The sequence below is a fragment of the Podarcis gaigeae genome, assembly GCF_964106915.1.
Source record: "Podarcis gaigeae genome assembly, chromosome: 10".
NCBI lineage: Eukaryota > Metazoa > Chordata > Lepidosauria > Squamata > Lacertidae > Podarcis > Podarcis gaigeae.
The window spans coordinates 940624-967548 of NC_139686.1; the positions used below are offsets into that span (position 1 = coordinate 940624).

General features: G+C 59.4%; 3 protein-coding genes and 1 long non-coding RNA gene across 4 annotated transcripts in view; 1 reads left to right on the forward strand and 3 right to left on the reverse strand.

Moving 5' to 3' along the window:
- Positions 1 to 26925, reverse strand: part of LOC310826287 — a 430259-nt gene that overhangs the window by 293447 nt on the left and 109887 nt on the right. The window lies entirely within an intron of this gene.
- Positions 1 to 26925, reverse strand: part of GCC1 (GRIP and coiled-coil domain containing 1) — a 451035-nt gene that overhangs the window by 247918 nt on the left and 176192 nt on the right. The gene's annotated exons all lie outside the window — the stretch shown is intronic.
- Positions 1 to 26925, forward strand: part of SND1 (staphylococcal nuclease and tudor domain containing 1) — a 228676-nt gene that overhangs the window by 196930 nt on the left and 4821 nt on the right. The window contains exons 17-18 of the mRNA XM_083700134.1: positions 23951 to 24139; positions 26722 to 26863. Coding sequence (XP_083556260.1) covers positions 23951 to 24139; positions 26722 to 26863 — 331 coding nt within the window. The remainder of the gene's footprint in view (positions 1 to 23950; positions 24140 to 26721; positions 26864 to 26925) is intronic.
- LRRC4 (leucine rich repeat containing 4) lies at positions 2604 to 7033 on the reverse strand. Its single transcript, XM_083700325.1, has one exon. It carries the CDS (start codon positions 6567 to 6569, stop codon positions 4611 to 4613), a length of 1959 nt encoding a protein of 652 aa, XP_083556451.1. The 5' UTR covers positions 6570 to 7033; the 3' UTR covers positions 2604 to 4610.

Here is a 26925-nt window from a genome sequence, read left to right on the forward strand (position 1 = left end):
GGCTTCCCTCCTCCGCCCCCTTGCCAGGGATGGGGAGCAGATTGCGTAGGAGGGGCACCCCCTACCCTGGATGAACGGTGCTCCTGCCCTTTCTGCTCTGAACTAATTGCCTGTTTGAACGTTTCAGGTGTTAATCCAGAGCGCAGCTAGTTTTGCCCTGGCCTCGTTTGTTTTGCTGCTTTAGGAATGCGGATTATAATAATTACTAGCGATTTCGGTGTGCGGTTTTTGCGATTTTTATCGGTGTGTTTTGCTTTGGGAATTGCGAACCGCTCGGCTTGGTCATGGTCAGTTGGGATAGGCGAGGAAGGGGCTCCCCTAGGAAGGCGGCCCCCCAGCAAAACGAGTGTAAGGTTGCCCGCATTCCTGCATCCATCTTCCCACCTGTGCCACCCATCTCCACTGGGCTTCCTCTCGCCCTTACCCTCACAGTCCTCCTCTGGGTCAGACAGAAGGCCTTTGGGGCCCAGCATGGCTCACGTGGGCCCCTCCTGGGCAAAGGCCTCTGACCCACCTGACTTGCCTCTCCGCTGTGGGCAGGAAGCTCTGTGAGCCCACGTCACAAGATGCCCCCTGCCAAGGGCTCCCCTTGCTTCCCCCTGCCCCATATCTTGCCTTCCTGCTCCCAGCTGGCAGGTGGCAGGGGTCAGGCCTTCTTGGTCTCCTTCTCCCTCCCCTTCTGGCCAGAGTGCCAGCCGGCCAGGGAGCAACACTTTCTGGGCAGCCAACGGTGCTCTCTCCCCCCCCCCCTTCCTAACTCAAGCACTGCTTGTCAGCCGCAGAGCCAACTTTGAAAAGGCAGAAAAAAAGACCTTGGCTTTGTGTGTGTTTCGCCACCTCCCCCCCCCCCCTTTAGTCCTACAATTGGCTGCGTTATTTGCTTTTAATATGAAGGCAAAATTAAAATCTAAGCACTGCAGTCCAATTGTTGCTGCCGCCGCGGCCGCTACCATTGTGGCCTTGTCCTTTTTCTCTTGCCATGCATATTAAATGGTTCCAGGAGATTAAGGGGAGGGGGTGGCACGTGGCGGAGGGGGAGGGAGGGATGGGGAGCACGGAGCCCCGAGGTTTGTGGCTGAGCTGCAGCCGGATCACAGCAAGCACCGAGCCGGGTTTCATTAGCCGATGGTTGCCAGCGATAAAAGCCGGCACTACAGATAAAATCAGACATATGTTTTCATAGAAAGGCTCCCAGCTCTCCGGAGTCCGGTCGAGTTGCCTCACACCTTGGATTGCAGGAAAGGGGGTGCGCCAGAGAGCAAGCCCCACAAAGGAGCTCGGTTCAGCTCCTGGGGTGGAAGGGGTGGAGGCCCCGGCAGCTGCGCCTGGTGCTCCCGCGAGTGACCCCGTTTGGCAGGCGGGGGGGCAAACAACTGGCGCAGCGCTTAATTATTCCATGGCACTGCAAAGAGAAGGGCAGGGGCGGCAGCGGACCCTGCCTGTGTGCCACCTCCAGAGGGGTCTGAGCAGGGGGAGAGCTGCTGGGTTGAGTATATATATAACCCCCACCCCCTCCAGCTGCATCACGAAAGCAGACCCCGAGGCACAGGGCTGCCGCTGTCCCTGATGGAGCCTGGGGTGGCCTTCAGCTGTGGCCGGGCCAGCAGAGCCAGGCGAGGGGAGCTGTGCCCCTTCCGCTGGCAAAGCCTTTTCTTCTCTGAAGGGCATTTTTCCTGGCCCTGCTTTCTTCTCCGGAGGCTGCCCTGCCCACCCACTTTCCTGCTGAATGGCAAACTGAGATTTTAAACCGGGAAGCCTGTAAATCAGGTGGCCCCATGACAGAACCTCTTCGTTTTTGGGGTTGCTTGCTCCCCACTCTTAAACGGGGAAGGTTTCTATGGAGTCCCAGCGGAAGGAGCAGAATCTTTGAATGGGTGTCGTTCAGAAAAGGGAGACATTTGCAGTGCCCTTTCGGAGGGGCCTCTGTCCCCACGGCTCTCTGAAGAGCAGAGCGCCCAGCCCCCCTTCCACGCCTGTCCCTGGGTCACCTTCTAGGGCACCCTGTCCTTGCCTCACCCCCTGGGCCAAAGCCACCCCTCCTTCCTCCTCCTCCTGGCATTGCTGCTCTTTGCCAGCTCTGCAAAGCCCCCTTCCCAGTCCCTGCCGCGATGGCAGTCTGCATTGGCAGGGATGGGGGGGTACTCCAGTGCAGCCCCCCATCCCTTTTGTTGTGGAGGTGGCTGGAGAGCAGGCTTTGGCCTAAGAGGCGAGCAGGGATGCCTTCACAATGGGCTGCTGGTTGGGTTTGGGTCCTCACTGCTGGGCAACTGAAACCCCTTCATAGAATTGGGGGGCCTGGGCAGCCATGGCTTCTCCTGACCTCAGCAAGAGCCCCTCTCCCCATCTCCCATCTAGACTCCCCACAAGCTCCTAGCTGAACCAAGGCAGTCCGTGCTGCTGCTGCTGCTGCTGCTGCACAATACAGCCCCCCCCCCCAACCCCACAGTAACACAGAGGGGCTTCAGTTGCCAGGGGAGGGGTTGATGTCCTTAATTTGGGGTCCTGCCCCATCTCCCCTCAAAAGGGGACACAATAACACCTGCAGGGGGCCCTGTGCCCCCCCTCCCAGCCGCTGCTCTAGTAATAGACGGGACGCGAGTGGCTGGTTCTAGCACTTGAAGTGGTTTTATTTAATTCCAGGAAAGGTTACTTGACAGTTTAAAAAATATTAAATACTTTTTTTTTCCTTTTTGCTTTTTGAAATGAACCTTTTAGGCTTCCCATTTTGCCCCATCCCCAAATTGCCCACCTTGATTCCAGCTTTGCAGGCCAGTTTTTGGGTCCCCAAAACCTTTGGAAATACGGTTGTGGTTTTAATTCTCCCTCTCCCCCCTCCCCTCCCCCCCTCCCCTGGTCTTGGCATTCAGCATAACCCTTTAGGGACATTGCATTATTAAAAACGTTAACAATATTTATTAAAATACAAAAATACACTTGTCTCAGAGTTACAGTCAGATAATTCTGGCTTTTGGGTTGTTGTTGCCCTCTCTGCTGCCCCCCCAACACCCCCCCCCCGTAGATTGCAACCTCTTTGATCAAATCTCCAGCAGAAATGAGCAACCAAAGTCATGGGAAGCCCCTGGTGGGATCCTGGCCACAGAGAAGAATCCGATGGTGCCGGACCCCTTTGCACATTCCTCTCCCCTCCTAAAGGACAGGGGGATTATTATTTTTTTGGCGGAGGGCAGGCAGGGTGGGGGGACGTGGGGGGGCAGCACCATTCTCCAAACCGCACTCCTTGCCCGGAGGATGCCAGTTTTGCCAGTTCCCTCCTGTGGCATTATTCTGCTTGCCTTTTGAGAAGCGGGCGAGGAGGACGAGGGCTGAGGAATGTGCCCTTCACTCGCTCCCTCGCAGCCAGAGCCCAGCCCCACACGGAGGAGGGAGGAGCAGCCCTCGCCCCCCCCGCCCGCCCCTCACTTCCACCTTAAGGGGGGAAAGGAACGAAAAGCACAAAATTGGTTCATGGTTCTACAATCATATGTCAAATTGCCCACAGGGTAGCCGACACGCAAGCACCCATCGCGGCGCACGAGGCTGATGCGAGGTTGTCCTCCAGGCGGCCGCACAAGACGTCCTCCTGCTCTTCTCTTCCCCTCGCCGCCCCCCCCCCCGCCCGCCCCCACCCCCGAAAAAGCTGTTTTTGCGCACTGGACCCTGCGCACAGAGGGTTAAACAGAACCACCGCAGGAATGTGGTGCAGTGGAAAGGCACCAAGCGGCCTGCTTGGGCGCAAAGCAGCTCTTCCTCCTCCCAGCCGCGGGTGAGGAGGGGGCGGCACGCCAAGGGGACCCCCCCACCCTCGGCCCATCACTTCCTCAGGGGTTGCCCCCCACCCCCCACATGGTCGGCCCCACGTCCACCACACCCTCGCTGGGAGGAGGAGGGGCAGGCTCTTGCTGGTTTAGATTTTTTTGCAGTTTGATAATACAAGTATTTCGTTCCCTTATGATAATTGTCCTTCTGTTGCTGCTGCTGTTTTTTTCTTTTTTAAAAATGACCTTTTTTATTGCATTTGTAAGATTTTGGCACAGTACAAACTCTTGGTGCGCTCCCCCCTTTTTCCCCCCTGTAAGTAAGATAGCTCTGTAAATACGGGAGTTTTCTTTTTCCAGGGCTTTAAGAAAAGAGTGTCTCTATAGAAACGGGTTTGTTTTTACTGCATTCTAAGTAACATCTTCTAAAAAGGACAAATCCCACCCCCTGCTAGTCCCTGGTTCTGTGGTTTTCTTTTTTATCTTCACTGTTGCCTTTTCCTTCTTTCTTTCGCTTTAAATAGATCTTATTCCAGGAAGTCACAATGGCAATTTCTGACTCTCCTTTTTGTTGCTGCTGTTTGGGGGATTGGGCGCAGGGGGGGGGTTGTTTGTAGTTGCAGCCTCCCTTTAAATAGAACTTACAAGTTAGAAAATAGGGGGGGTTCTTTACATTTTTTTAATATAATCTGCTTCTCTTATCTCAGCCCATAGACTTAATATATAAGCATATACAAGAGGAGAAAAAAAAACTGTCCCCCGCCCCCACCTCTCTGTACAAAAGTTGATGTCTGTTTCTGTTTGTGCATTCTATTGCATTTTTTTTTTAATAATTTCTTGAGGAGGGGGGAGGAGTCAGATTTGCGTTTCCTGCACTTTCTCCTTGGGGTGGGTCTGAATTATATAAGGTTCGGCAATAGTAGTGACCGTGGGGTGGAGAGAGTTCCCCAAGCAGTTTTCTGTCCAGTGGGCCCCGTGTGAAGGTTTGTAAGTGTTGTAGTTAATGTGGTCATGAATAGCCGGCAGTACAACTGCCCCCTCACCTGAAACCCCCGACGTAGCAGTGGGGGCAGCCGCCGCCGCCGAGGCCGAGGAGGCCGGCATGTCCTCGTCCACCTGTATTATTTCCACAGTCCTGGCGGCTGCCACGCTGCTGCGCTGCTGGTGCCTTTTGCGAAGTTTGTAAAAGACAATCAACATGGCTGCCGCCAGCAGCGTCACGGCCACAAAGCAGCCAATGATGATCTTGGTGGTTCTCATCACCTCGTCCAGGCTGGTCTGCATCTTGTCGTTGTGGTTGTCCGAGGCGGGGTCCGTCTTGGGCGCCTTGGTGGTCTGGATGAGCACAGTGGTGGTGGTGGTGTACGCCGGCTGGTAGCCCGTGGACGTGGTCGGCACCGGCTTGGTGAACTTGGGGAAGATGTTCTCGGGCGAAGTCTCTGTGGTCTCCACCGTCACGGTGGTGAAGAAGCTGTAGTTGGAAGTGTTGAGCTCGGCCGTGCTCACGTTGAGGTAGGCCGAGGCGTTGGAGTTCCCCGCCACGTTGGTGACCATGCAAGTGTAGACCCCCGTGTCCGTCAGGAAAACCTGGGAGAAGTTCAAGGTGCCGTCGTTGAGGACGGAGATCCTGGGGTGGTTGGACGCGTGGCTCAGCACGGTCCCGTTGGGCAGCAACCACCTGACGGAGGACATGGAAGGCGTGCGGCACTTGAGCTCGGCCACCCTCCCTTCGGAGATGTTTAGATCCCGGGGGGCATCCATGATGAAGGGGGCCGAGCACTGGAAAGCCGTCTGGTCCACCTCCACCAGGAACTTCCCGCGCATGTGCATGGGCGCATGGCAGCGCCCGCAGCAGGTGGAGTTGGTGGGGATGTACTCCCGCAGCCACCAGGAGAGCCACAGGATGTCGCAGTCGCAACTCCAGGGGTTGTGGTGCAAATGCAGCTCCACCAGGTACCTCAGGGGGGCAAAAAGGTCGTGGGGCAGAGAGGAGAGGTTGTTGTGGGCCAGGTTGAGCTCCACCAGCGCCGTCAGGTCGTCGAAGGCGTTCCGCTCAATCAGGCTGATTTGGGAGCTCATAATCCACAGCTTTTTGAGCGACTTCAAGCCATAGAAGGAGCCGGGCTGGATGGCGGGGAAGTTGTTCCCCGACATCTCCAGCTCCTCCAGGCCCACCAGCGGGGTGAGGTTGGGCATATCCTTAATGTTGCACATCCCCAGGTTCAGGTACTTCAAGTTGTACAATCCCTCGAACGCCCCCTCCGAGATGTACTTGAGCTTCTTGAGCTCGCCCAGGTCCAGGCGCATGAGGGAGGGGACGCGGTTGAAGGCGTAGGAGGAGATGCTCTCGATGGGGTTGTTGCGCAGCCAGAGCTCTCGCAGCTTGGAGAGGTACTCGAAGGCCCCGCTGGGCACCACCGTCAGCCAGTTGTCGAAGAGCTCCAGGGTGTTGAGGCTGGCCAGGCCGTTGAAGGCCCCCACCTCCACCTGGCGGATGGCGTTCCTGCCCAGCTGCAGCACCTCCAGGTGGTGCAGGTGGCGGAAGGTGTCGGCCTGGATCATCTTGATGTTGTTCTCCATGAGGTTCAGGTAGCGCGTGTTGGAGGGGATGCCCTGGGGCACCTCGGAGAGGCCTCGCCGCGTGCACACCACCTTGCTGAACTGGTTACTGCAGGAGCACACCGAGGGGCAGCTCTGCGGCCCGGCCACGGCCGCCACTGCGCACGCCAGCCACGTTTGCGCCACGAGGTAGACTACGGCAAGCGGGGCGGCATTCCAGGCGTGGTGCGCAGTTGCCTGCCACAAGAGCTTCATGGTGTGGCACGTTCATACTTCACCATCGTGGGGGATTCGGCATCGAACGGAGAAGTGCCCCCCCACCCGCTTAGCCCGGCTGGAGCGCGCGGCTGCCCGCGCCGCTCTCCATCGGAAGGGGAGATGGGGGGGGGAGAGGGAGGGGGAGAAGGAGGAAGAAGAGGAGGAGGGGGAGGGAGAGGGCTGCTGGGTGCGATCCGGCGAGGGGGCTCCTTCCGCGCTGGCAGGCTCCGTCCGTCCGTCCGTGCGTCCCCTCGAGGCGCTCAGCCCGGGTGCGCCATCCCGTCTCGGCCGGACCGGGCGATTCAGCGAAGGGGGAGGGGGGGCGGCAGGCAGGCAAAATGGTTCCTCCTAGAGGGGCGCGCGCCCGCCGGAGCGGCCCGGCCAGCTATGCAGGTCCATGGCAGATGCCCGGTGCCCGGGAGAGCCTGGCCAGGCGCGGGCAGGCGCCTCGTCCTTGGGCGCCGGGCGCAGCGGCAGCGGGACGAGGCGGAGCAGCGCTGGCCGCGGCGGGCTGCCCGGGGGGCGGCTGCTCCATGGGCTCCCGAGCGAGCTGCTCCCGCGCCGGCCGGCCGTCCTCCTGCTGCGCCTCCGCCGCCGGCCCCGGCCCGTCCGCCCGCCCTGCGGGGAGCCCGGTGGCGCGGGCGGGGCGCTGGCCCTAGCGGGGCTCGGTGGGGCTGGCGGCCAGGCGGGCGCCCCCCCGGCGGCGCGGCGAGGTCGACGAGAGCTGCGGCACCCGCTCGCCGCCGCGCCGGCTGCTGCTGCTGCTGCTGCTGCTGCTGCTGCTGCCTTCAGCGCCTCGCTCGCCCGTCGACTGCGGCGGCGGCGGCGGCGGCGGGAGGAGGCGGAGGCGGAGGCGGGGGAGGGCGCGCGGGGGCGGCGGCGGCGGCAGGAGCCGAGCAGCCCGGGACCATCTTCTAGCGGCGGCGGCGGCGCCCCTCTCGCCTCCCGGGGCCGGCGGAGGCAGCGGCGGAGGAAGCAGCGGCAGCAGCAGCCGGGGCTGCTCGCGCATCCTTTTGTCCTTCAGTCAGCACGGGAATGGGCCGCCGCCGCCGCCGCTGCTGCTGACGCATCGTGTTCTCGGGCAGAGCATTAGCGTGATGCAGGAGGCTTCGCTCGCTGGTCTTAACGCCGCCGCCGCCGCCGCCCCGCTTCCCTCCTGCGCCGCTTCCCTCCAGGGGTTAACGGGGAACGCGGCCAGCGGAGCAGCGCTTTGCTGAGCTCAGCTGCCGCTCGACGCCGGGGCCGGGCAAGGGAGCAGGCAGGAGCCCCCGCCCCGGGACTGGGGGAGAAGGGGGCTGGGAGAGGCTGCTGGGGGGTCTCGCTGGCCCGGTGGGGCACGCAGGCTCCGGGTGGGAGGCACATCCCAGGAGGTGGCTGCGCAGGACCAGGTGGTGGGGAGAAAACCAGAGTTTGGTGCTGGGGAAGGGTCCCCTTGGGGCTCTGCTGTGCCCAGGCTTGTTTAGTGCCTTCCTCTAACCCTCCTGGGAAGTGAGGCTGAGGGGGAGGGGGCTCCTATGGGATCTGCTCCTTTGGGTGGGCTGCATCCTTTCCCCTGTCTGTTTCAAGTGGCGCTGAGTCCTCATCATCCAGCGGCAGCTGGGGCACAGCTGGGCTGGGGTGGCCCTGGAGTTTGTGCCATGACCTTGAGGCGCCCCTTTGCCCCTTCTGGGAGTACTGGTGGCCTCTGGGGCTGAATCCCTTGCAGGCTCCTCCCTGGGGAGGGTGGTTGGGTGGAGCTGGCTCTGGAGGGGGGGAGGACTTGAAGTTGGGGGCCCCCCCATCTCTTCAGGGCACAACTTCTGCTCCTGGGGCTGCCCCCTCCCTGCCTTTGGTGCCCAGTGGCCTATATTCCCCTCTGCCTTGGTGGGGTGGGGGGAGGGAGAGGGAAAGGCAAAGTGGGTGGGCAAGGAGAGGGAGAGTTTCTCCAGTGAACTGAGGCTGAGTGGGTGGGTTTGTCTTCTTCTGGTCTTCCCCCACCCCATGACCTTAGCACAGTGCTTACAGGTGAGTGAAGGTTCGGAGGCAGAACTGACCAGCGTTGTCTGACATTAACCCCCCCCCCCCCGTGCCTGCTCCCCGCTAGGCAGGCACCCGCCTTCCATCACTGAACCTTCAGCCACACACAGTTTTGTGGACAGGGCTGTCTGCCTTGCATCTGGATTCTCCAGGAAATATTGGCGGGTCCCTGGCTTTGCTTGGGGGTGGGGCTGGCCAGGCAGGTGCCCCAGGCAGAGCAAAGCCCTGGGGCATCAGTGGGCAGAGAAGAGAGTGCCCCCTCTGAACATGAGCAAAGTTCTGTTGTGTGAGCAAGAATAGTCTGTCTTCTCTTCCAGCCAAGCGGAAGATACAGACAAAACCTTTGTCTTAGCCCTGTTTTGACAGCAAAACTAAACGCAAAAGGTCTCTGCTGGATCACACCAAAGAGAAGTCGGTAGGGTTGCGGGGTTTGGGGCAAAGGTCAGGGGACCTTCTCAGTCCCAGCTGGGAAGCCATGGGCTTTCTGCATGCAAGGCAGGTGCTCTGCTATTAATCTACAGTGGCCCTTCCCCCTTAGGGGAGTCAGGTGGGGAGAGGAAGTGGGCCAAAGCCCGGAGGCAGCCCAACATTTCATCTGTCTCAATTAGGCCAGACTTAGCTGTGATCATCAGAGCCTGGGCCCCTCTCTGCTGCCCTTGATGCTGCCGCCTGCTCCCCTGACAAGGTCTCTTGGATGCCTCTCGTGCCACAGCTGCACCAGAGTGTGGCTAATCCAAACTGATTTCTGAAATTAAAATTTCCTCTTCCTCCGCTGGCTGTTTTCTCTCTGCCTGGTTATTATTGCACTGTATCGGCTGCTTCTCCAGGCAGACCCTGGCCGGGGGCTCCAGAGCTTCCTTGCAAGGCCTCCCCTCTTGCAAAGTTGAGGGGCTCAGCTGCCCTCCCAAACGGAGGGAGGGGGTTCTGCTCTTGGGTCCTTCCTGAGCTTGCAGTGGCTTTCCAGGGGGGTCCCATCCGGTTCCTGGCAGGTCAGCTACAGCCCATCTACCTTTGAAATGCTCACTTTCAGTCTGCATTTACAAAGCGCATCTCTGCAGTGTGTTTGCTAGTCTTTTGCAACAAACCTGTTGCCGGGAAGCCTGCTGTTTTATTCCCATTTTTCAGATGGAGAACTGAGCCTGTCAAACCACTGTGTGGGAATCTCAGGGCACCTTAACAGCAGCCCTGCTAGGGCACGAGGCATCCATGGCTCCCAGTCACCAAGGCTCTGTGCTCCTAGTAACCACGGAATACCATTTGTAGGAGAGACCCGTTGCCTTGAGATGATTTGCTTGTGGGCTTGGCATTAGAGCCTGTGGGTGGTCCCTTGAAAGGCAGGATGCTGGACCAGATGGTCCCCTTTTGGCCTCTTCCAGCAGCTGGGCTTCTTTGATTCTCCTCCTGAGGGCTGGCGTTGGCAGAAGGGTGATCCTCACCTGAATGGGTGTTGGCTGCTGCCACCTGGGCTCAAGGCTCTGAGTCCCTTCCCAGGGGTGTTTCACCTGCTCCTCCTGAAGTTCTCTGGCAGTTCAGCTTAGCTGTCGTTTGCTGCGCACCTGCCCAGTGCCACCTTCCAGCTGAGCAGCGGTTGTCTCAGGAATCTGCCTTATGCTCCATTGAGCCCCGCTTGGTCTCCTCTGACTGACAGCGATCTCCAGGGTCTTTCCCAGCCCTGGACTCCCAAGGTCCCTTTTGCCTGGAGCTGCCAGGGGGCTGAGTCTGGGGCTTCCTGCTTGTCCTGCAGAAAGTGGGCAGGGATGTTGGTCCAGATGCTTTGTGAGCCAAGGAGAGGCGTGCGAGAGCAAGCTCCTCCCTGGAGGCAGCAGCAAGCGAACACACACACACACAAACCCATTGAGGCGCTTGGGAGAAACCAGTTGGCTGTCCCTTGTTCTTGCTGGCCTGCCCTGCTGCTGCCTGCCTGGTGCTCAGCAAATGCCTTCGGAGCACCATGTGTCCCTCCTGGCCTGGTTGTCGTTCGGGGTGTGTATGTGGAGATCAGTGGTGAGGGGCTGGGTGCAGGGTGGGTGTGGCAGATCAAGCGTCTCTGCAGAGCCCAGCCTGCCATTTCCTCCTAATTAAAAGGCATTTCGGAAATCACAGCAAAAAGCACTAAAGTATGAGCCATTACCTCAACTTATTAGGAGTCAAGGAAATTTATGGTCTGCTATAAATACCGCTCCCCGCCTGGGTGCCGTAACTCAGCTGGCCCAGCGCCTCCCCGGCATGTGGCGATGGCGAGCAGCCCTTTGGTGGGCAGGTGACTTGTTCCTGAAGACCCAAGTAAATCATCCCCAGCCAGAAGTTGGGAGGGAGGGAGGCAGCAGCCGAGGGGGGGCATCCCAGAAAGCCGGCTCCCCTCTTGGGATGGGAAGACGCTTCTTCCAAGGGAGCCTGCTGCTGCCGCCTCTTCTTCCACTGGTCTTCCACTGGTCCTTGCGATGTGGTGTCAGGTTTCAAGCCAGTTCAATGCCATTCCTCTTGTCCTGCCGCTGTCCTTGGTGGGGAGGGGGGAGACTCGGGGATCACGGTGGGGCCGTACTCTGCACGTGCCCAGAGGTGCCCTTTCTCCTGGGAAACCGCCGCAGCAGTTGGAGCCCTCTGGGATCCAGCATCCGTCTTCCCAAAGGGAGGCCCAAGAGCAGCGGAAGAATTGGGCTTGCCCAGGACAACAGAGGCATTGATGGGGCGGGAAGGACTCTGCTGCAACCCAGCTAGCGCTTGAAGGCTTGACAAGGATGCTTGTCTCTGGCTGCTTTGTGGCCTGGATGCGCTCAGTGGAGAAGAGAAGTCAAAACGGCTGTCCTTCTCTCTCTCTCCCCACCCCCAGACAGACCTTGGGGAGGGCAAGATGCAAATGGGGGGGGGGGTCCTAGCAGTGAACTCACTCCTCTTCCCCCTCCCCCTGCCGGCTCTGTTCTTGGACAACTGAGTCCCTGTGCTTCCTTCTGGGGTTTTTTGTTTTGGAGGGGGGAGTGGACTGGACCAAAGCCTTCTCTCTCTCTCTCTCTCTCTCTCTCTCTCTCTCTCTCTCTCTCTCTCTCTCTCCCCTGTGATTTTCCACCAGCCTGCCAGAGCCAAGCCCTCCTGGTGGGTGAGGCGGAGGGAGGAGTCGCCCACCACCTCTGCCCACCACCTTGCCCTGGCCAGCTGGCTTCCTCCTCTCCTGGGCCAGGGCTGGTCAGCTGGAGCTGGTTTGCATGCCACCTGCGTGCCTGTGCGCTTGGACGGCTGCCACTGCCGCTCTGGGGACGGCTTTCAAAGGGGCCTTTGTGCGAGCCATGGGGGGAAGGTGGCTGCTTTCCGGGTGGGGGGGCACAGTTCCCGCCTCCTGGCAGGCCTCGGTTCCTCCGCCATTTAGCAAAGCAGCGATGGGCGAGAGCCACCGAGGGTCCCAAGGCAGGAAAGCTCACCGCTGCCTCTCCTGGGGGCAAGAGGCGTGGCCGGATGGCTCCTGGCTGGCTTTCCCCACAAATATGTTGTTCACACGGAAGGCAGGATCCCTGCACTTCGTAAGCCCAGCCTCAAAGGGCCCTGCCTGTGTCCAGGTGAGACGCTCCTCGGTCTCCCTCCGTCACAGTTTCCTATTGAATCTCTCCCTCCTCCCCACCCACAACGCACCTCGCGGCCATGTTTTTTTATCTGGGAGTGGGTTGGGACCCCCATCCCGAGAGACCACCTCTGACCTTTTCCTGCCGCTGGGCTGGAGGCCCAGCACAAGGAGGCCAGCAGGATTTGATTTCCTCGTGGCATGTTGCCTTCAGCTTCACATTTGCTTTTCATTTGCTTCTAGGGGGACGAGGGATGCCGCCTCCCCATCCGGGGCTTGCGATTGGCAAGGCTGCCCCCAGGGGACTGTCCAAGGCCCCCCCTCCCCTGGGTGGATGTTGTTCCCCCAGGGGATTCTCTTGCCCTCCCAGGGGGAGCTGGAGCCTGCCTCTCTCTCCCCCCGCCCATACGTTTTCTGCTCTGTCACTGTCTCCTTGCTTGCTCGCTTGTTTGATCCTGATCAGCAACCTTGAAGGTCTCTCCAGCTTCCAGGCAGGCTATCAGGCCTGTCCTGATAAGATAAGGGTGTGATAGGCGAGGGTCGAGTGCAGAAAGTGGCAGGAATAATCAATCACTCGTCCCTGGCACAGGCACACTCTCGCCCGCCTCCCACGAGGGTTGTCCTCTTGTGGAGAAGAGCTCCCCGCTTCGCCCTGCAGTTGCCAGCCTTTTTGGGGGCGACTCTCTGCTTTGCCACTGACATGCCATGCACATCTTGCGTGTGGAGGAGCTTTTGGCTTCCCACCAGCTAACGTGATAGGCTGAGCATGCCGTTCCGTGCGCCTCACCTGCCTCCCTTTTTGCTCCTGAGGAGAAGGGGGAATGGCCATGGTGTGCTTGCATGCGTGAGCAGAAAGAGATGTGTCTTGTGTCCTGGCCAGGGGGGGGAGTAGTTGTGGAAATGCACCAGGGATTAAGCTGCTTTCTCTCCTTGGCTGCAGAGCAGGTAGATTTGGGGGGAGAACACAGAGGCATCTTTGCACGGCCGGAAGTGCAAGCTGACACACAGATCTAGCTGTGTTGGGAAATGTGGGGGCTGGTCTTCAGGCGCCGTTTTCCAGAACTGGCTCCCCGTTCTCAGCCTGTGCTGACCTAGCTGCCCCCAGAGGCTTTTCTTGGTGTCCCCCCCTCAAGCTCTGACCTCAGGCCTGTGTCTTTTCCTGTTTGTAAAGGAGGCAGGGAGCGGGGAGGCGAGAGCACACGGGCCTAAAGCATCTTTCTCTGGCAGCCTTTGGGAGCCCCAGGTAGCGTCAGGCCACCAGCATCCCTTCAGGTGTGGCCATGGGCAGCATCCTTCAAGCTCTGCTAGGCCTCCCGCCTCAGGTGTCCTTGGACCTCTAAGCAGAAGGTCTCAGGCCCCTTGATGGATCTGGCTGTCGCTCCAAGATGGGGCAGGGGAAATAGGGGGGTGGGATTGAGCCTTGTGCTTATATGACTGTCTATCAGCACAGGCAGTTCTGCTTGCCATAAAGACACCCCCGCTCCTTGTCTGCTGCTCTGGGGATTCTCCTGCTCTCCCCCCCCCCCAGTGGATTTGGGGCAGGAGGGAGGGAAGCCCCATTGCGCTGGCTGGAGCCCTTTGGCTGGCTTGCGGCTGCCTTAGTCCAGTCCAGCCCACAATGTCTTCAGGTGGGTTTTGTGTTTCCTGTCTCTGCACGCCCAGCTGAGCCGCATCACCTGATGGCATTTGGAGTTTAAATGCATCAGCAGAAGTCGAACAGCGCACTGAAACGCTTGCCTGGAGGAGCATGTTTCACCCTTGATGTAACCGCACTGAGACTCGGAGTATGTAAAACGAGAAAGCCGAGATTATTGTAGGAAATAAACGGTTGGACAGGAAAGATCCTAGTTCCAGCTAACTAAAGTGGAGCTCCCAAGAGCTGTGCTCACTGCTCCGTGTCTGAGGAGAGAGAGAAGAGGAAAGAGGCAGGTCAGGTCAGGAAGGCAGCCGAGGAAACAGCCTTCTGCCCATGCAAATGCGCCAGCCAGCCTTCAACGCAAGCCGAGTTTCACCCCAGCCCTTCCAACAGGGTTCGCATTTCCCTTTAATTTAGAAGAGTCCTTGGCACTTGCAAAGTCCCTTGAGAGTACTGCGTGTGCTTCACGAAGTCCATTCTCACAGCAACCCTGCGAGGTGGGTCAGCATGGCAACTGCCATGTGGGGGTCTGGAGAAGGAGCCCAAAGCCCAGCCCTGTGGCTCCTGCCCTGCTAGGGCTCTCTGTGCCCCCCCCAGCCCTTGGTGTATCCCATTTGGAAGCGATGCCTTAGGAGCCCCCAGCGGAAAAGGATTGTTGAGCCCTCGACAATCAGAGCTGGAATGTTTTATTTAAAGCTGAGGACAGAGCAGATCAATGCGATGCATAGGGAATCGGTACCGATCAGCAGTGTGTGGGGGGGCCTCCTGGCACTGGGCTGCTGCCTCATGACGTAGGCAGGGGTTCTGGGTGTGCTGGCCTGTGGCCTCGGGAAGGCAGGGTCTCCCAGAGCAGCCCCCTGGAGGTGGCTGGTTCTGTGGGCCCCGCAAGGACGGCTCCTTTCCCCGCTGGTCTGGGATCTATGCCGGCTCTTTATTTATAATTGATGCCTGCTGCTCTCGCACACTCCGAGGTCGCGCTGGGCCATGTTGTGTTGTGCTCCTCCATTTGCCAAGGGCAGCCGAATCCTGGCCCTGGGAGGCCTCTGGCTCGCTCTTTCCACGCCTGGGACCTCAGGGAGGTGCTCTCTGAGCCTCGGGAGGGAGGGGGCACAGCCCCCCCCCTTTGCGGTCTCCTGCAGGCTGGCGCTTGTGTGTTTATCTCAAGCCTGTGGTTTGATGATGACGGCTTGCCTGGCTCTTCCTTCTTAGTAGCCAAACGGCAACCTCCCCCCACCCCACCCCCCAGCTGTGATGGGGCTCGCCTTGTGCGCTGCAGCGGTCCATGGCTGGCTGGCTGGGTGGGTGGGCTGCCTCTCCCTGAGCTTGCTCTCTCCCCCTTCCCTCGCCTCTCTGCTCCGTCTCTCTCCAGTGCATTTGAACCTGCTGCATTGAGCAGCCTTGCCCTCAGCCCCTCCAGGATCTCGCAGGCTGGCTTAGTTTGCTTAGTTTGCTTTGTGTGTCTCCTTGAACGCTGCCTACCTGCTGCCGATGCAGCACTTCTCCCTGCAAGGGCTTTTCTGCTGCGTTTTGGGTTGGATTTGAGTACCTCCGGGGGGGGGGGAGACGTCACACACCCCCCCCACACACCCCACTCAGCAAGTGGAAATGTGCTGCTGCAGCCAGTGGCATTTGGGTTAGTGGAGATTATTGGGGGTGGGGCTTCTCTTTAGGAAGCGAGTTTATGATGTCCTGGGAGATGGTGATGGACAGTGTTTTTGAAGGGGATGGGGGGTTTTCCTTCTGCAGCTTCCCTGTGATTATGGGCTTTCCATGAGCAAGATCCCTCAGATGTTCGGGGCTGCCCAGGTCTGCTGCTGCTGCTGGCTCCGTTTCTCTGTCCCTCCCTCTCGGTTGGGGCTGGCTGGGGGGTGGGACGCCCTGCTGGAGCTTCTTGGGGAGCTGGGGCCCTTGGGAGCCAGAGCTTTGGCCAAACCACTAGCCTGCTTCTGCTGCAGCTCCATCACACATGAAATCTGCTGGTGTGAGTGATCAGAGGTGGGCCTTGGCCTGGACCCAACCACTAAGGCAGGACCCCCCTTCCCATAGCAGGTGGTCAAGAGAGACAGGAGTGGGGTTGGGGGTCTTGGGGGTTTTTCCTGAAGCCCTCAACTTCTGTCTGGGAAGCCAGCCTGGTCTTCGGCATTCCCCCATTGTTGCATGGAGGAGGAGGAGGAGGAGGACAATGGGCTTTCCTCCTGTGCAGACGTGGGACATAATTTAGGCACCCCAGTTTGGAAGCAGGGCTTTATGGGTTGCTGAGGAGGGGCTGTTGCCTCACTCCCAAGTGCTGCTTCCCTTCCACTGGAGGAGCATCACAGGGTTTTACTTTGGACCGTTGGGATGCTGAGGCCGGCCAGTTGGTTGTGGAGGTGCAGCCAGCCCCACAGGTTGCTCACTGCCTTCCTGAGTATGGTGCAGCCCAGTCAGCCCACCTTCCTCAGGTGACCTCCAAGGCCTCTGGACTGTGGGGGGGGGGAGCCCTGCTTCTTGAGCTCCTTCCTCCCTTGCCTGCCCTCTCCTGCCCTTGGCCCCACAGGTGCTGCAGGGCTCTCAAGGTGCTCCCTGGTCACCTACTCCTCTCTTGGTCCAGGGCAGCCCAGGTGGGTGTTCTTGGCGCTCCCGATGCTAACTCTGGCCTTCCTTGAGGGAGTCGGGGTTCCCCGTCCCTTGAGAGACTTGTCTCCCTTTCTCCTTCATCCTTGTCCCTTTAGGGCAGTGGTTCTCCACCTGTGGGTCCCCAGACGTTGTTGGACTACAACTCCCATCACCCCTGACCACTGGTCATGCTGGCTAGGAATGATGGGAGTTGTAGTCAAACAACATCAGGGGACCCACAGGTTGAGAACCACTGCTTTAGGGTATGAGAGAGGCCTGGCTCAGTCCCAGGCAGGCAGCGAGAAGACTCTCTTTCCTCCTCCTTGTTGTTCCTTCATTTCACACAAGAGACAAGGTCTTCCTTCTAGGAACGGGGTAGATCTACAGGGTAACTTCATTAAGCAAAGGATTGGTGCTTCAGAGGAAGGAAGGAAGGAAGGAAGGAAGGAAGGAAGGAAGGAAGGAAGGAAGGAGAAGACCTGGGCAAAGAGAGCCTGTGGACCAACGGCCGGTTTGTGGGGCTGTCGCCAACCTTTCTGGGCCTGAGGGTTGGGTTCCAGGAGCCGTTCTGTCCCTGCAAATTGGGCAGGGGGGTCATGCCACCCTCCCCCCCCCCAGGATTCCTCAGCAGGCTGCGCCTGCCCCTCTCGATCTCTGCCTTGGATCTGTGACAATCCCCCTGGGCAGGTAGTAGACACGTGGAGTTGCTCCCCAGCTGGGGGCCGGGAAGGAGAAACCAGATGGTGTCAGGAAGAATCTGCAATGCTTATCACTTTACAAACGCCAGCAGAATTCACCTGGGAGAGGGGCAGCCTTTGAATCCACGCAGCGACAAGCATTCCCCAAAACAGACACAAAGGGAGGCCAGGTGCTCAGGCAGAATGATAAGCTGCACATGTGGCGGCCGCAGGGGGGGGGGGGGTCTCTCTCCTTGCATGCGGCATTTCGGGTTGCAGAATTCGCCGGCTCATGGCTGTGCCCCGTCGCTCTCCGACCCCGGACCGAGCGCAGGAGCCAGGCCAGCCGTCAGATGCGACTCTGGCCCATCCTGGTCCTTCATCTGCCACACACCCTGCCGGGTTCTTGGGCTGCGAGGCATCAAAAGCTCCACCCCCCCCCCAATGAATCTGATGCTGCAGGAGGAGCCCCCCAAGCAGGCAGTTTCTAGGAAGCGGAGGGAGAGGTTTAGACAAGTCCTGGCTCCCCAGTCGTTCCTCCTCCCGCCGTGTCCATGCTGCGTCCGGGGCCGTCTCGCCAGCAGGGGGGTTTGACATGAGATGTGTATAAACTCCGGTACTAATAGATACTTGTCAGAGGATGAGGCTTGAGCGTGACAGGCAAGTGCTGGCGCGTTTACCTAGCGAGCCCTGTCAATCACTCGGTGGGCTTGAAGGCTCCTCCGCTCGGCCGCCTTGACAGCCAGCCCCACGGCTGGAGGCGAGCCTCCCTCTGGGTGGGTGACAGGGAGGTGGGTGGGCGGGCTGGATCCCTGGGCTGAGAGCCCCCGTGGCAGCCCATGCCTGCCCCACAGAAGGCCGGCTCCTTCCCCTCCCTGCTTCATCGTCCCTTTCTCTTCAGGGCTGCTGGACCTACCATTCTTTTTTATATATATAAATATTTTTATTAGATTTTACATAACAAATTTCAATTTAAACATATCATTCACCATAGGATTCTCAGAATCCCTTACTTCCCACTGCCCTCCCCTGGTTTCCGTTATCCATCCCTTTTCCCTTCAGCTTATCCTATTTTCTCTAATTTGTTAGAAATATTATTAACCATTTTCCCATTGTATTTTGCATGTTACAAGCATTACTCTAATCCTGCCAAGGTGTGGTTTTTTTAGTTGGTTACAATGTTCTCTTAAATACATTATAATTTTTCCTATTCCCCCTTGAATTTCTTCTCTGCCTGGTCTCTGATTTCCAAAGGTAATTTCGCCATTTCGGCGTAATCCATCATCTTCATCCACCCCCCCCCCTCTGGTTGGAACGTGCCATTCCAGCCCTGTTCTTGGCGGGGTCAGCAGTGGGGATTTGCAACAGTAGGACCCCCTGCCCGAGGGTCTGGGAGGTTTCGAGCTCTGGAGTGCCATGTGCTGGGTGAAGGTCCCTCTTGGGCTGAGCGCTTTCCCCAAGGGGAACTGCCTGGGGCAAAAGGCAAGGGGTCCTGGCTTTCTGTGGAGAGGAAGGTGGGAGTTCCCTCCCAAAGGGGTCCCATAGAAGCTTCTCTCCGGCTTCTAGGGGCTTGAGAGGCTGGGAAAGAGGTGGGTTCAACAGCTGCCTTCTGCAGAGTCAGACCCTTGGCTGACCTAGCTCAGCACTGCGGACACTGATGGGCAGCTGTGGGTCGCCAGAGGTTTCGGAAAGGGGACCATCTCAGCCGCACCTTCTCCACCTGCCGCTGGACTTCTTCTGCAACTTCTTTGGTGAGGCTGCAGGATCCAGACTGAAAGGCGAGCCTGTCGCGCACAGACCACGCTCTGCGTGTGTATACTGTAAATATAAGATATACAAGACGGCTGACGTTAATGGCAGCACCGGATTCTCGGCGACTTCGCTTTTATCACTCCAACTGGCAGGACTTCTGACCTGTCTGCCTTTTAAAATTCATTGCCCCCTCCTCATTTGGCTCCCCACCCCACCCCGGTGCTGATCCGTCTCGGCTTCCCCCCACGCAGGGGATTGTAAATCTCGCCTCTCTGCCTTACAACCCCTGTTATCATTTTCACGGCTCACCTCCGCCTTTGAATACTTAATTTAAAACTTCTACCTCTCGCTCAGCGGTTCGTAATTCCAGGCCTGGTTCCTGGGGGGGGGGGAGGAAAAGAGGGTGATGGATGGGCCTTGGGAGGAGAGCGGAAGCCATAAGCCGAGTCTCCAGGGGGGGCGGGGGCAAGGGGAGAGTGCTTTTTTAACCGTTAAGTTTAATAAGATGGATATCTGGAGCACATAGTTATTCTAATCATGCCATTCCGCCTCCTAATCTATTGGCCTGTGTGATGGTTATGGCTTTTAAATTTCCGCAACCTTACGGTGACAAATCGTGTCTTTTCAATTGCAAAGTTTGGAATCAAAGTCTGCGGGAGAAGGGTTGGGGTGGCCCCCAACATTACCTGATGAGCGCCCCAGGCGACCCTCCAAGGTCTCCCTCGACCTGTTTTTGCACGCAGAGCTTTCAGGGTGTGTTGCAGCCCAGACACAGGCGTCCCTTGGCTCCAAGGAAGTCCTTGGACCCACGGCAAGGGGGCAGGCGGCGGGGCTACCCAGGGAGCTTATTCTGTTCCTAAGCATTCCTGCCTTGCATGTCTCAGGGACATCCGAGGTGGGTTACGGCTGTTTTTTAAGAAGCCCAAAGCTGCAGCGACCGACGGAAAAAGAGGAGGAGAGCCAGAGAGGGCTTGATGGGAGAGGCATGGTTCCTCAGGGCCTGCGGAGGACCAGCAGAAGCATTTTCACAACAAGGGGGGAGCTCAGAGCCACCTGCAGGGGCCCCCCGCCTTGCCCCAGGCGGCAGGAGAGCAGGGCCGGCCTCCAGATTACGGCCAGTGCAAAGGAAACAGAGTAAACCTTTTCTAGCATGGAAGTTCAGTTATGGGGAAAGAGTCACCTGTCGACAATCTGTCTGCCAGAGATCTTACTTTATGACTTGTGTGCGGTCCTGATTTCTCTTTGGACCCTCGTGCTTTGAACATTTGTTTGTTGTTGCCGAGGCAAAACTTCTCATGAACTCAAGAGATTCCTTTGGGTGAGCCCGGACTTGAGTGGTTCGTGTTGCAAAAGGATGATCTGCTTGCGCTGCGCCGCAGTGGATCTCCCCCGGCTTGCCTTCGGGAAGCGGAGAACACTTGAATTTTTCAAGAGGCCACTCAAAGCCCCGGGAGCATCCAGCTCCTATTCCCTCCCCACTCATGGCAAGGGGAGGCCACCCAGTGGGCAGCTTCCCCTCTGGGTGCAAAGGGAAAGGCGGGAGATCCCAGTGGGGGGTGTTCCTTGGAGAGGGTGGGCTTTGAAGCCCCTCCAGGCTGCCTCCTGCTGTTGCCGCTCTTTCCCCCTCCCGCCTCCTCCCCGTGCAGCAGTTTAAAAACCTGCTTCTCTGCTAAGTGCTTTGCTTTATGCATCAAAAGCCTTTTCACAACTGAGTAAAGCCTAAACGGCGAGAGGAGCTGGAAGGCGGGGAGGCAGCTGCAGCCGTGGGCGTCCAGGATCCGTGGGGCTGGGTGGAAAGTGCCCACAGGCCAGGGCGCGCCACAGGCTTCCTTGGCCACTGGCCTTCGTCCTCCTCTGTGTGTAGCAGCTGGGGGGGGGGGAGGGCCTGAGAGCCTCTTCTCCCCAGCAGCACCTCCTTGGCTTGGAGCCTGTTCACTGGGGGCTTGGGGCAACCTTCTGTGGGACTCCTCCAGGCCTCCCAGAAGGCCCAGTTGACTTGGGCCGGTTGCCTCTGGGTGTTTCCCGCAGAGGACATGAGAGCATCCTGCCCAGCCTTTAGGCAGGTTGCGCTCAGGGTTTGAAGCCCCAGGACTTGGTCTGCTGCTTTCCTCTCCAGGCCAGCTGACCAGGCAGCTCTTTGTCTTCGCCTCACCCCCAGGGGGCACCTTCCCTTGGCCCTGGCTGCCCTTGGCCAGACACCCAGGGCAGGGTTCCAGTCCTGAGCTGCTTTTATTCAGGCTCACAGGGGAAGCAGGCCCAGGTTTTGTTGCTGGGTTCTCTCTGCTCAGCAGCTGGGCTCCCCCCAAACAGACACCTCTTCTCCTCCTGCCAAAAGAAAGAGAGGGAATTTTTCACCCTGATATTTATTTGGCTTCGGTTTCCTCTTGGCTTGCCCCTTTGGCGGTGCCAGGCATGATGGCTCGCTGGCAGGGCTCACCTGGAGTGATCTGTTCTGCCTCTTGTCTTGGGGTGGGGTGAGGAATCCTTCTACTGTAGTTGCCTCCCCCAGATTGGATCTCGGCAAATGGCCAGGCCAGCCCTGCAGGGCACATGCCTCCTGGGCAGGTGCTGCCGGCCCAACAGAGGTGAGGGCTCTGGGGCTGCCCCCTGACTGCAGGCGAGCAGAATCATCCTTCCTTTTGCCACCTGGATAAGAAGACGGTCGCGTGGGAGCCCCTCCCCAGCCTCCCCCTCTCCCTGCTCAACCTGGCAGCGCCAGCCTCCCAGGCGCCCAGGAGGCTTCCAGAGGTGCCCCTCTGCCCAGGCTGCATGTGGGGGCATTTGGGGCTGGGCAGGCTGCCTCCGCCTCTCCTTCTCCCATCGTGCAGAGCTGCCTGTTCCTCTCGCACCATTTGCTTTGTGCTAATTATGGGCAGATCCATTATGAATGGCGGGCAAATGCTAATCTGCTCGGAAAGTGTCTGGAGTGTCTGATGTTTTCCTGTGCATATTTCATTCATGTGCTTTGTCTCCCCGTATTACAGAAGCACTTGCTGCTTCTCCTAGGCAGGACTTAATGGGGGGGGGGGGACCCAGTTCAGAGCAGGCTACCTGTTTAGCTCTGGGGAGAAGGAAGCTCCTGGGCAGACCCTCTACCTGCGTGAGGGCCAGGAAAGGCTGGTGCTCAAGAAACTTGCCCAGAACCCTGCTGCTGCTGCTGCTGCTGCTGGATCAGACCAGAGACCTTGGTCTCATCCAGGTGGAAGCATCGCAGGAGAGTCTCCATCGCAGGCCACTCATCTTCAGCAGCAACCGGTCTTCTGCCTCTGGTACAGGAGACGGCAGCAATAGACAGCCGCTGTGACTGGTAGTATTTTCTCTTGCAAAGTCACTTTGAGACCTTTCCTGTGGAAAAAGCAAGGAACTAATGTAATGGCTTGGCTCTTCTCCTACTCCCCAGCGGGGCTGCAGAATGTTTGCAAGGAAAGCAATTGCTGGTGGGGTTGGGGGGGTGCAGAGAGAGCGAGAGCGAGAGAAAAGCCAGCAGCCAACATCTCCAAGTGTCTCTTGCTGGCTCCTTCCCTCTCACCCACACCCTGATGTGGGAGGCCTGGGAGACCCCCTTCCGGGTGTGCTGGCCAGGGGGTGACAGTGCCGCCTGACCCCTTCCGTGCCGTCTCCAACCTGCCCTTCTGCAGTGGCCCTTGCATACCTGGAGAGAGGTACTGCCCCGGCAGGCGCAGAGAGAGATGGGGGGCCCTGCGCCATTGCGCCCCCGTGGCTTCCTGCGGGGCCTGCCCGGTGCGCCTTGGGGAGGGTCCTGGAGCTTCCCCCTTGCCCCCGGCTCCCAGTGGGGCAGAGGAGCCGGCTTGCCTTCTTCCCTGGCCGGCGCTGCACTTGCGCCCTTGTCTGCAAACCTCATCAAATTCCTGGATATTTAGACATCCATTTTATTGCTTAATCGAGCTTGAAGCAGCTTAAATGAATACAAGTGTTTGTAGTCGTGAGGGCGGAGTTTTATGGCTTTGGAGCAGGGGCCAGCTTCATCCTAGCGCAGCCGCCTCCAAGGCAAAGGCCCCCTTGGCTCTGCGGCTGGGGGGGGGGGCTGGGGTGGAAAGGCAGCACGGCCAGAGGGATTGGGGAGGGAGCAGGAGAAGCTGGGCACTGCCACCCTGGGCTCCTTCCTCAGGCGCCACAGAGCTGCCCTCAACTGGTGCCGGAAGAGCCTCATCCGCTTTGGGAAAATGCGTCTATATCTTGGCATGCTTTTCGAATGGGAGAGGTCTGCAGTCCTACAGTTTAGCCAAGAAATGTGTACAATCATTTCATTTTTACCGCACCTCCCCTCCAAGGTGATTTGGGGGGCTGTATCTCCCCCCCCCCCCCCGGCTTTCTCCTGTGGGGCAGGCTGGGCCAAGAGGCACGGTTGGCCAAAGGTCACCCCAGAAGGTTATGGTCCAGCTCCCACCTCACTCGAATGGCAGGAGGTCATGCAAGCTCCGTTCCCAAACTGAGGCCAGGAGTATCACGGCAGCCCGGATGCCAGGGAGATTTGGAGGTGTGGGCTACTGGGAGAAGCCCCCCGGAGCTGTCCCTGGGCGGTCTGAGCTCTGTGGCTCTGCTGCTGCCACCACCGGGGTTTGTGGCCCTCTTGCCAACAAGCCGTGCGCTGGAGGGGGGCAGGGGTGGGTGACGCTGCGGTGACGTTGAGGCCCCGCGTCCCTGGCGTTTGACTGTCGCTCGCTGTGTCCTGAGCGAGGATTGATTTCTGTGCTGTGCGCCTGACAAGGGCAGTCCCTGGAGCAAAGTGATGTGCTGCTTGATCCCCGGGATCGGAGAGCAGATTGATTTTGAATTTGTTCAAGTGCCGTTGCCCCAGGCAGCTTGTGAGAGAGAGACTGTGAGTGTGTGAGAGAGAGCTTTATTTTCACCACCCAAGTCTCCCCACGCTCCCGGGTCCCACGCAGGGTGGAGGGTATCGCTGGGGAGGTGGTTTTCGGTGTCGGAGCGAGCCGCCTAGCAAAGTGTGTTTAGCAGGGTGGCACTTTGCGGCACCTCAATCTCTGGGGGTGCAGATGGCCGAATCTTGGGGTGACCCCAGACTGGAAAGGTCTGAGTTTGCAGTCCCCTCTGGAGACGGGTCCCTCTCACCCGCCGGACGCCCTTCCATGTGCCCCCTGACGGTTTTCTGCCCGCTTTGTGTCTCCTGCAGGTGGAGGTGGAGGTGGAGAGCATGGACAAAGCCGGGAACTTCATCGGCTGGCTGCACATTGACGGCGTCAACCTGTCGGTGGCCTTGGTGGAGCAAGCGCTGTCCAAGGTGCATTTCACGGCGGAACGCAGCAACTACTACAAGCCCCTGGTGGCCGCAGAGGAGGCCGCCAAGCAGAAGAAGGAGAAGGTACCCGCCAGCTGGGAAGGAGGGCGGGAGGCGGGGGGGAGGTCCTCTTTCTGGTCCGCGAAGGGGCACACCTGGCTGTGCTCCCAAGGTTCGGTGGCTCCCCAACATCGCTTGGTGCATCGCTCCCCTCTCAGCCGGGCCCCTTCCACTCTCCCTGCCAGCCGACCAGGTTTGGGTTGCCGTTGGCCAGATGCAGGCCAGGTGCCCTTTGCCCCGTTGCCAGGCCCACTCCTGCCAGCCTCAGCCCCGCCAGCCAGCGTGGAGGAATCCCCACCTGAGCCAGGGCTGTCTGCCCTCAGTTTTTAATTGCCAATTAACAACTTGCCTTGCTCTTTCTCCTGTCTTGCCGCCACCCCGGAACGGGGGGAGAATGGGAGCCCCTGCCCTCCCCTCCTGGGGGCACAAGGCCTTTTCCCGATCTGAGGAGCTGGAGGGAAGGGGGGAGAAGGTGGGCCTCTCCATCCCTGATTCACCTGCAGGGATGGCATCCTGACGACTTAGGAGAGGAGACCTCTTGAGCTTCCTCCGTCTCTTCTCCCTCCTCCCCACTTTGGTTCCTCAGCCGCCAATCCAGAATGTCTGCGGCAGATTTCCTTGCCCCTTGGGGAGCCGTGCCTGAGCCTGTGAGGAGGGGCTGCTTCCCACCAGCCTCCCCGGGACTCTGCCAGTGTGCTGGACGGCCGAGCAGCCTTTGGGGGCCATCCGCATATGCAAATGGCTCCAGCCTGGCACTGACAAATGCCTGCAAAGGCCCCTTGTCAGTCCTCAGGAGCAGAGGATGCGAAGCGTCCGCACTCCTCTGGGGCAGCCCCACTTCCAGGACGGGCTTGCTCTCTTCTGCCCCAAGGGCAGGAGGAGGCTCAGCAAAGGAGCTTCTGGGGGGAGGACGGGCCCATCCTGTCACTCCTTGTCTCTTCTAAGTCCTGCCTCGTGAACTGCCAAGCAGTTTGGGGAGAACCTAATCAGGCACGCAAGCGTCCTGGGAGCCGGGGGGGGGGCACTTGCTCCCCCTGCCTTAATGGAGCCCGTTCCGGCGGGAGAGTGTCGCCCCAGAAGCACCGGCCCCCGGAGGGCTCCCAGCACCGTTTGACTTCACTCTTCCATTAATTAAATCAGAGGCTGTTTGGACGCCTCCAGGAAAGCAGCCACGTCCTGCCTGATTTGTGTCGCTGGCATGGAAATCGTGTGCGAAGGTGTGGGCCTGCTCCTTGCGGGGGGGGGGGGCACACAGCATGGCCGGACTGAGCCGCGGGATTGGAAGAGGCGGCTGCCTTTGCCCGCCCCCTCCTTCCACAGCCCCTCCCCTCCAATCAGCCTGGCCCTTGCCTGCGCTTCTTCACACCCGACTGTCGACTGGACCCCCCCCAGGTAGATCTCAGCTCCCTTGCAGCCAGCTGCACTACGGTGCCCCCGCCCTGGTCCTTCCCTTGCAGCTAGAGAGCATGCAGGGGCTCAGCGCTGTGTTATCAGCCAGGGCCGGCCACCATAGTCCCTCCTGGACAGGCTGTTCTGGAGCCCCTGCCATTTGCATGCCAGTCCCAGGGCTCTCTCCATCCTCAGCCCACCTTGGGCCGAGGGGACCTGGCTTGGGCTGCTCTGGCTAGGGGTCCTTCTTCCTCCCTCCCTCCCTGGCCTGGGTGCCCATTTTTGGCTGGTTCCATTACTCTTTCCGTGGCATCCCTGGGAACGTGGCTGGTCAGCGTTTTGTGGCCGTGGCGCTTGAGCTTCTTGGGTTTGAAGAGCAGTCCTTCTGCACTCCCAGCACCATCCCTGCGCCACCTTCTCCGCCAGGGTGCTTGAGTGGGTCAGGCTGGGCGTCTGTGCCTTTGGCAGGAGGCTGAGATCTGCATTTGGGGCCGAGAGAGAGGCTTCCCGGGGTGTCGGCCCCAGAGCCAAGCTGTCTCCTGCTGCTGACCTCCTCCTGCTCCTCTCTCTGGTGTGTGGAGGTGTAAATTGAGCGGCAGAGAGGGAGGGAGAGGACGGCGTCGTGTGGGCTCCCTTCCGCAGCCCGGCTGCCTTTGCCTGTCACAGCTCCCCTTCTCGGCCGCCCACCCGGCGACTCGATCGGACTTGACAGCCTGTCTCTTTGCATCAGCGCAGCCGTGCTGTGCTCCTGTTGCGCAGGGGCCCGGGTGAGGCTGCCACCTGGCACAGGGGGGGGGGGCGGTGGGGTGTGCCTGCCTGTCTCCTCCTCCTCCTCTTCAGGCAGCCAGGGCTGGGAGCTCTGAGCCTGCCCAGAAAGCTTTCTGTGTGGGGCTCTCCTTGGCACAGGGTGCTGGTCGGGGCACAGGGTGCTGGTCTGCCTCCCCTCAAACTAAGAGATGCGGGTTTCTGCGCTCCCAGGAAAGGCCGTACCTATCAGCTGGAGCGTGGCCTTGCTGGAGGGGCTGTGGCTGCTTCCCTGCCTCCAAAGCCACCTCTACGGTGCCCCTCCTGGTCCTCTGCAGTCGTCCACTCCCCTTCCCGGCCAGTGAGACAATTACTAGGCTGAGGTTTCTGCCGGTCCTCCTCCTTGCGCACCGGACCTCTCTGGCTCCTGTGACCTCTGGCTCCATCCTCCTGGTCCCCCCCGCCCCCCCCAGGTGTGGTCGCACTACGAAGAGGCCCCCGTGGAGGACGTGGTCCTGGTCCCCGAGGAGAAGGAGCGCACGGCCAACTACAAGCCCGTCTTTGTCACGGAGATCACAGATGACCTCCACTTCTATGTGCAGGATGTGGAGACAGGTAAGGGGGCAAGGCCGGGGGGGGGGAGCTACTCGGTTTGATTGACGCTCTGCCAGAATGTT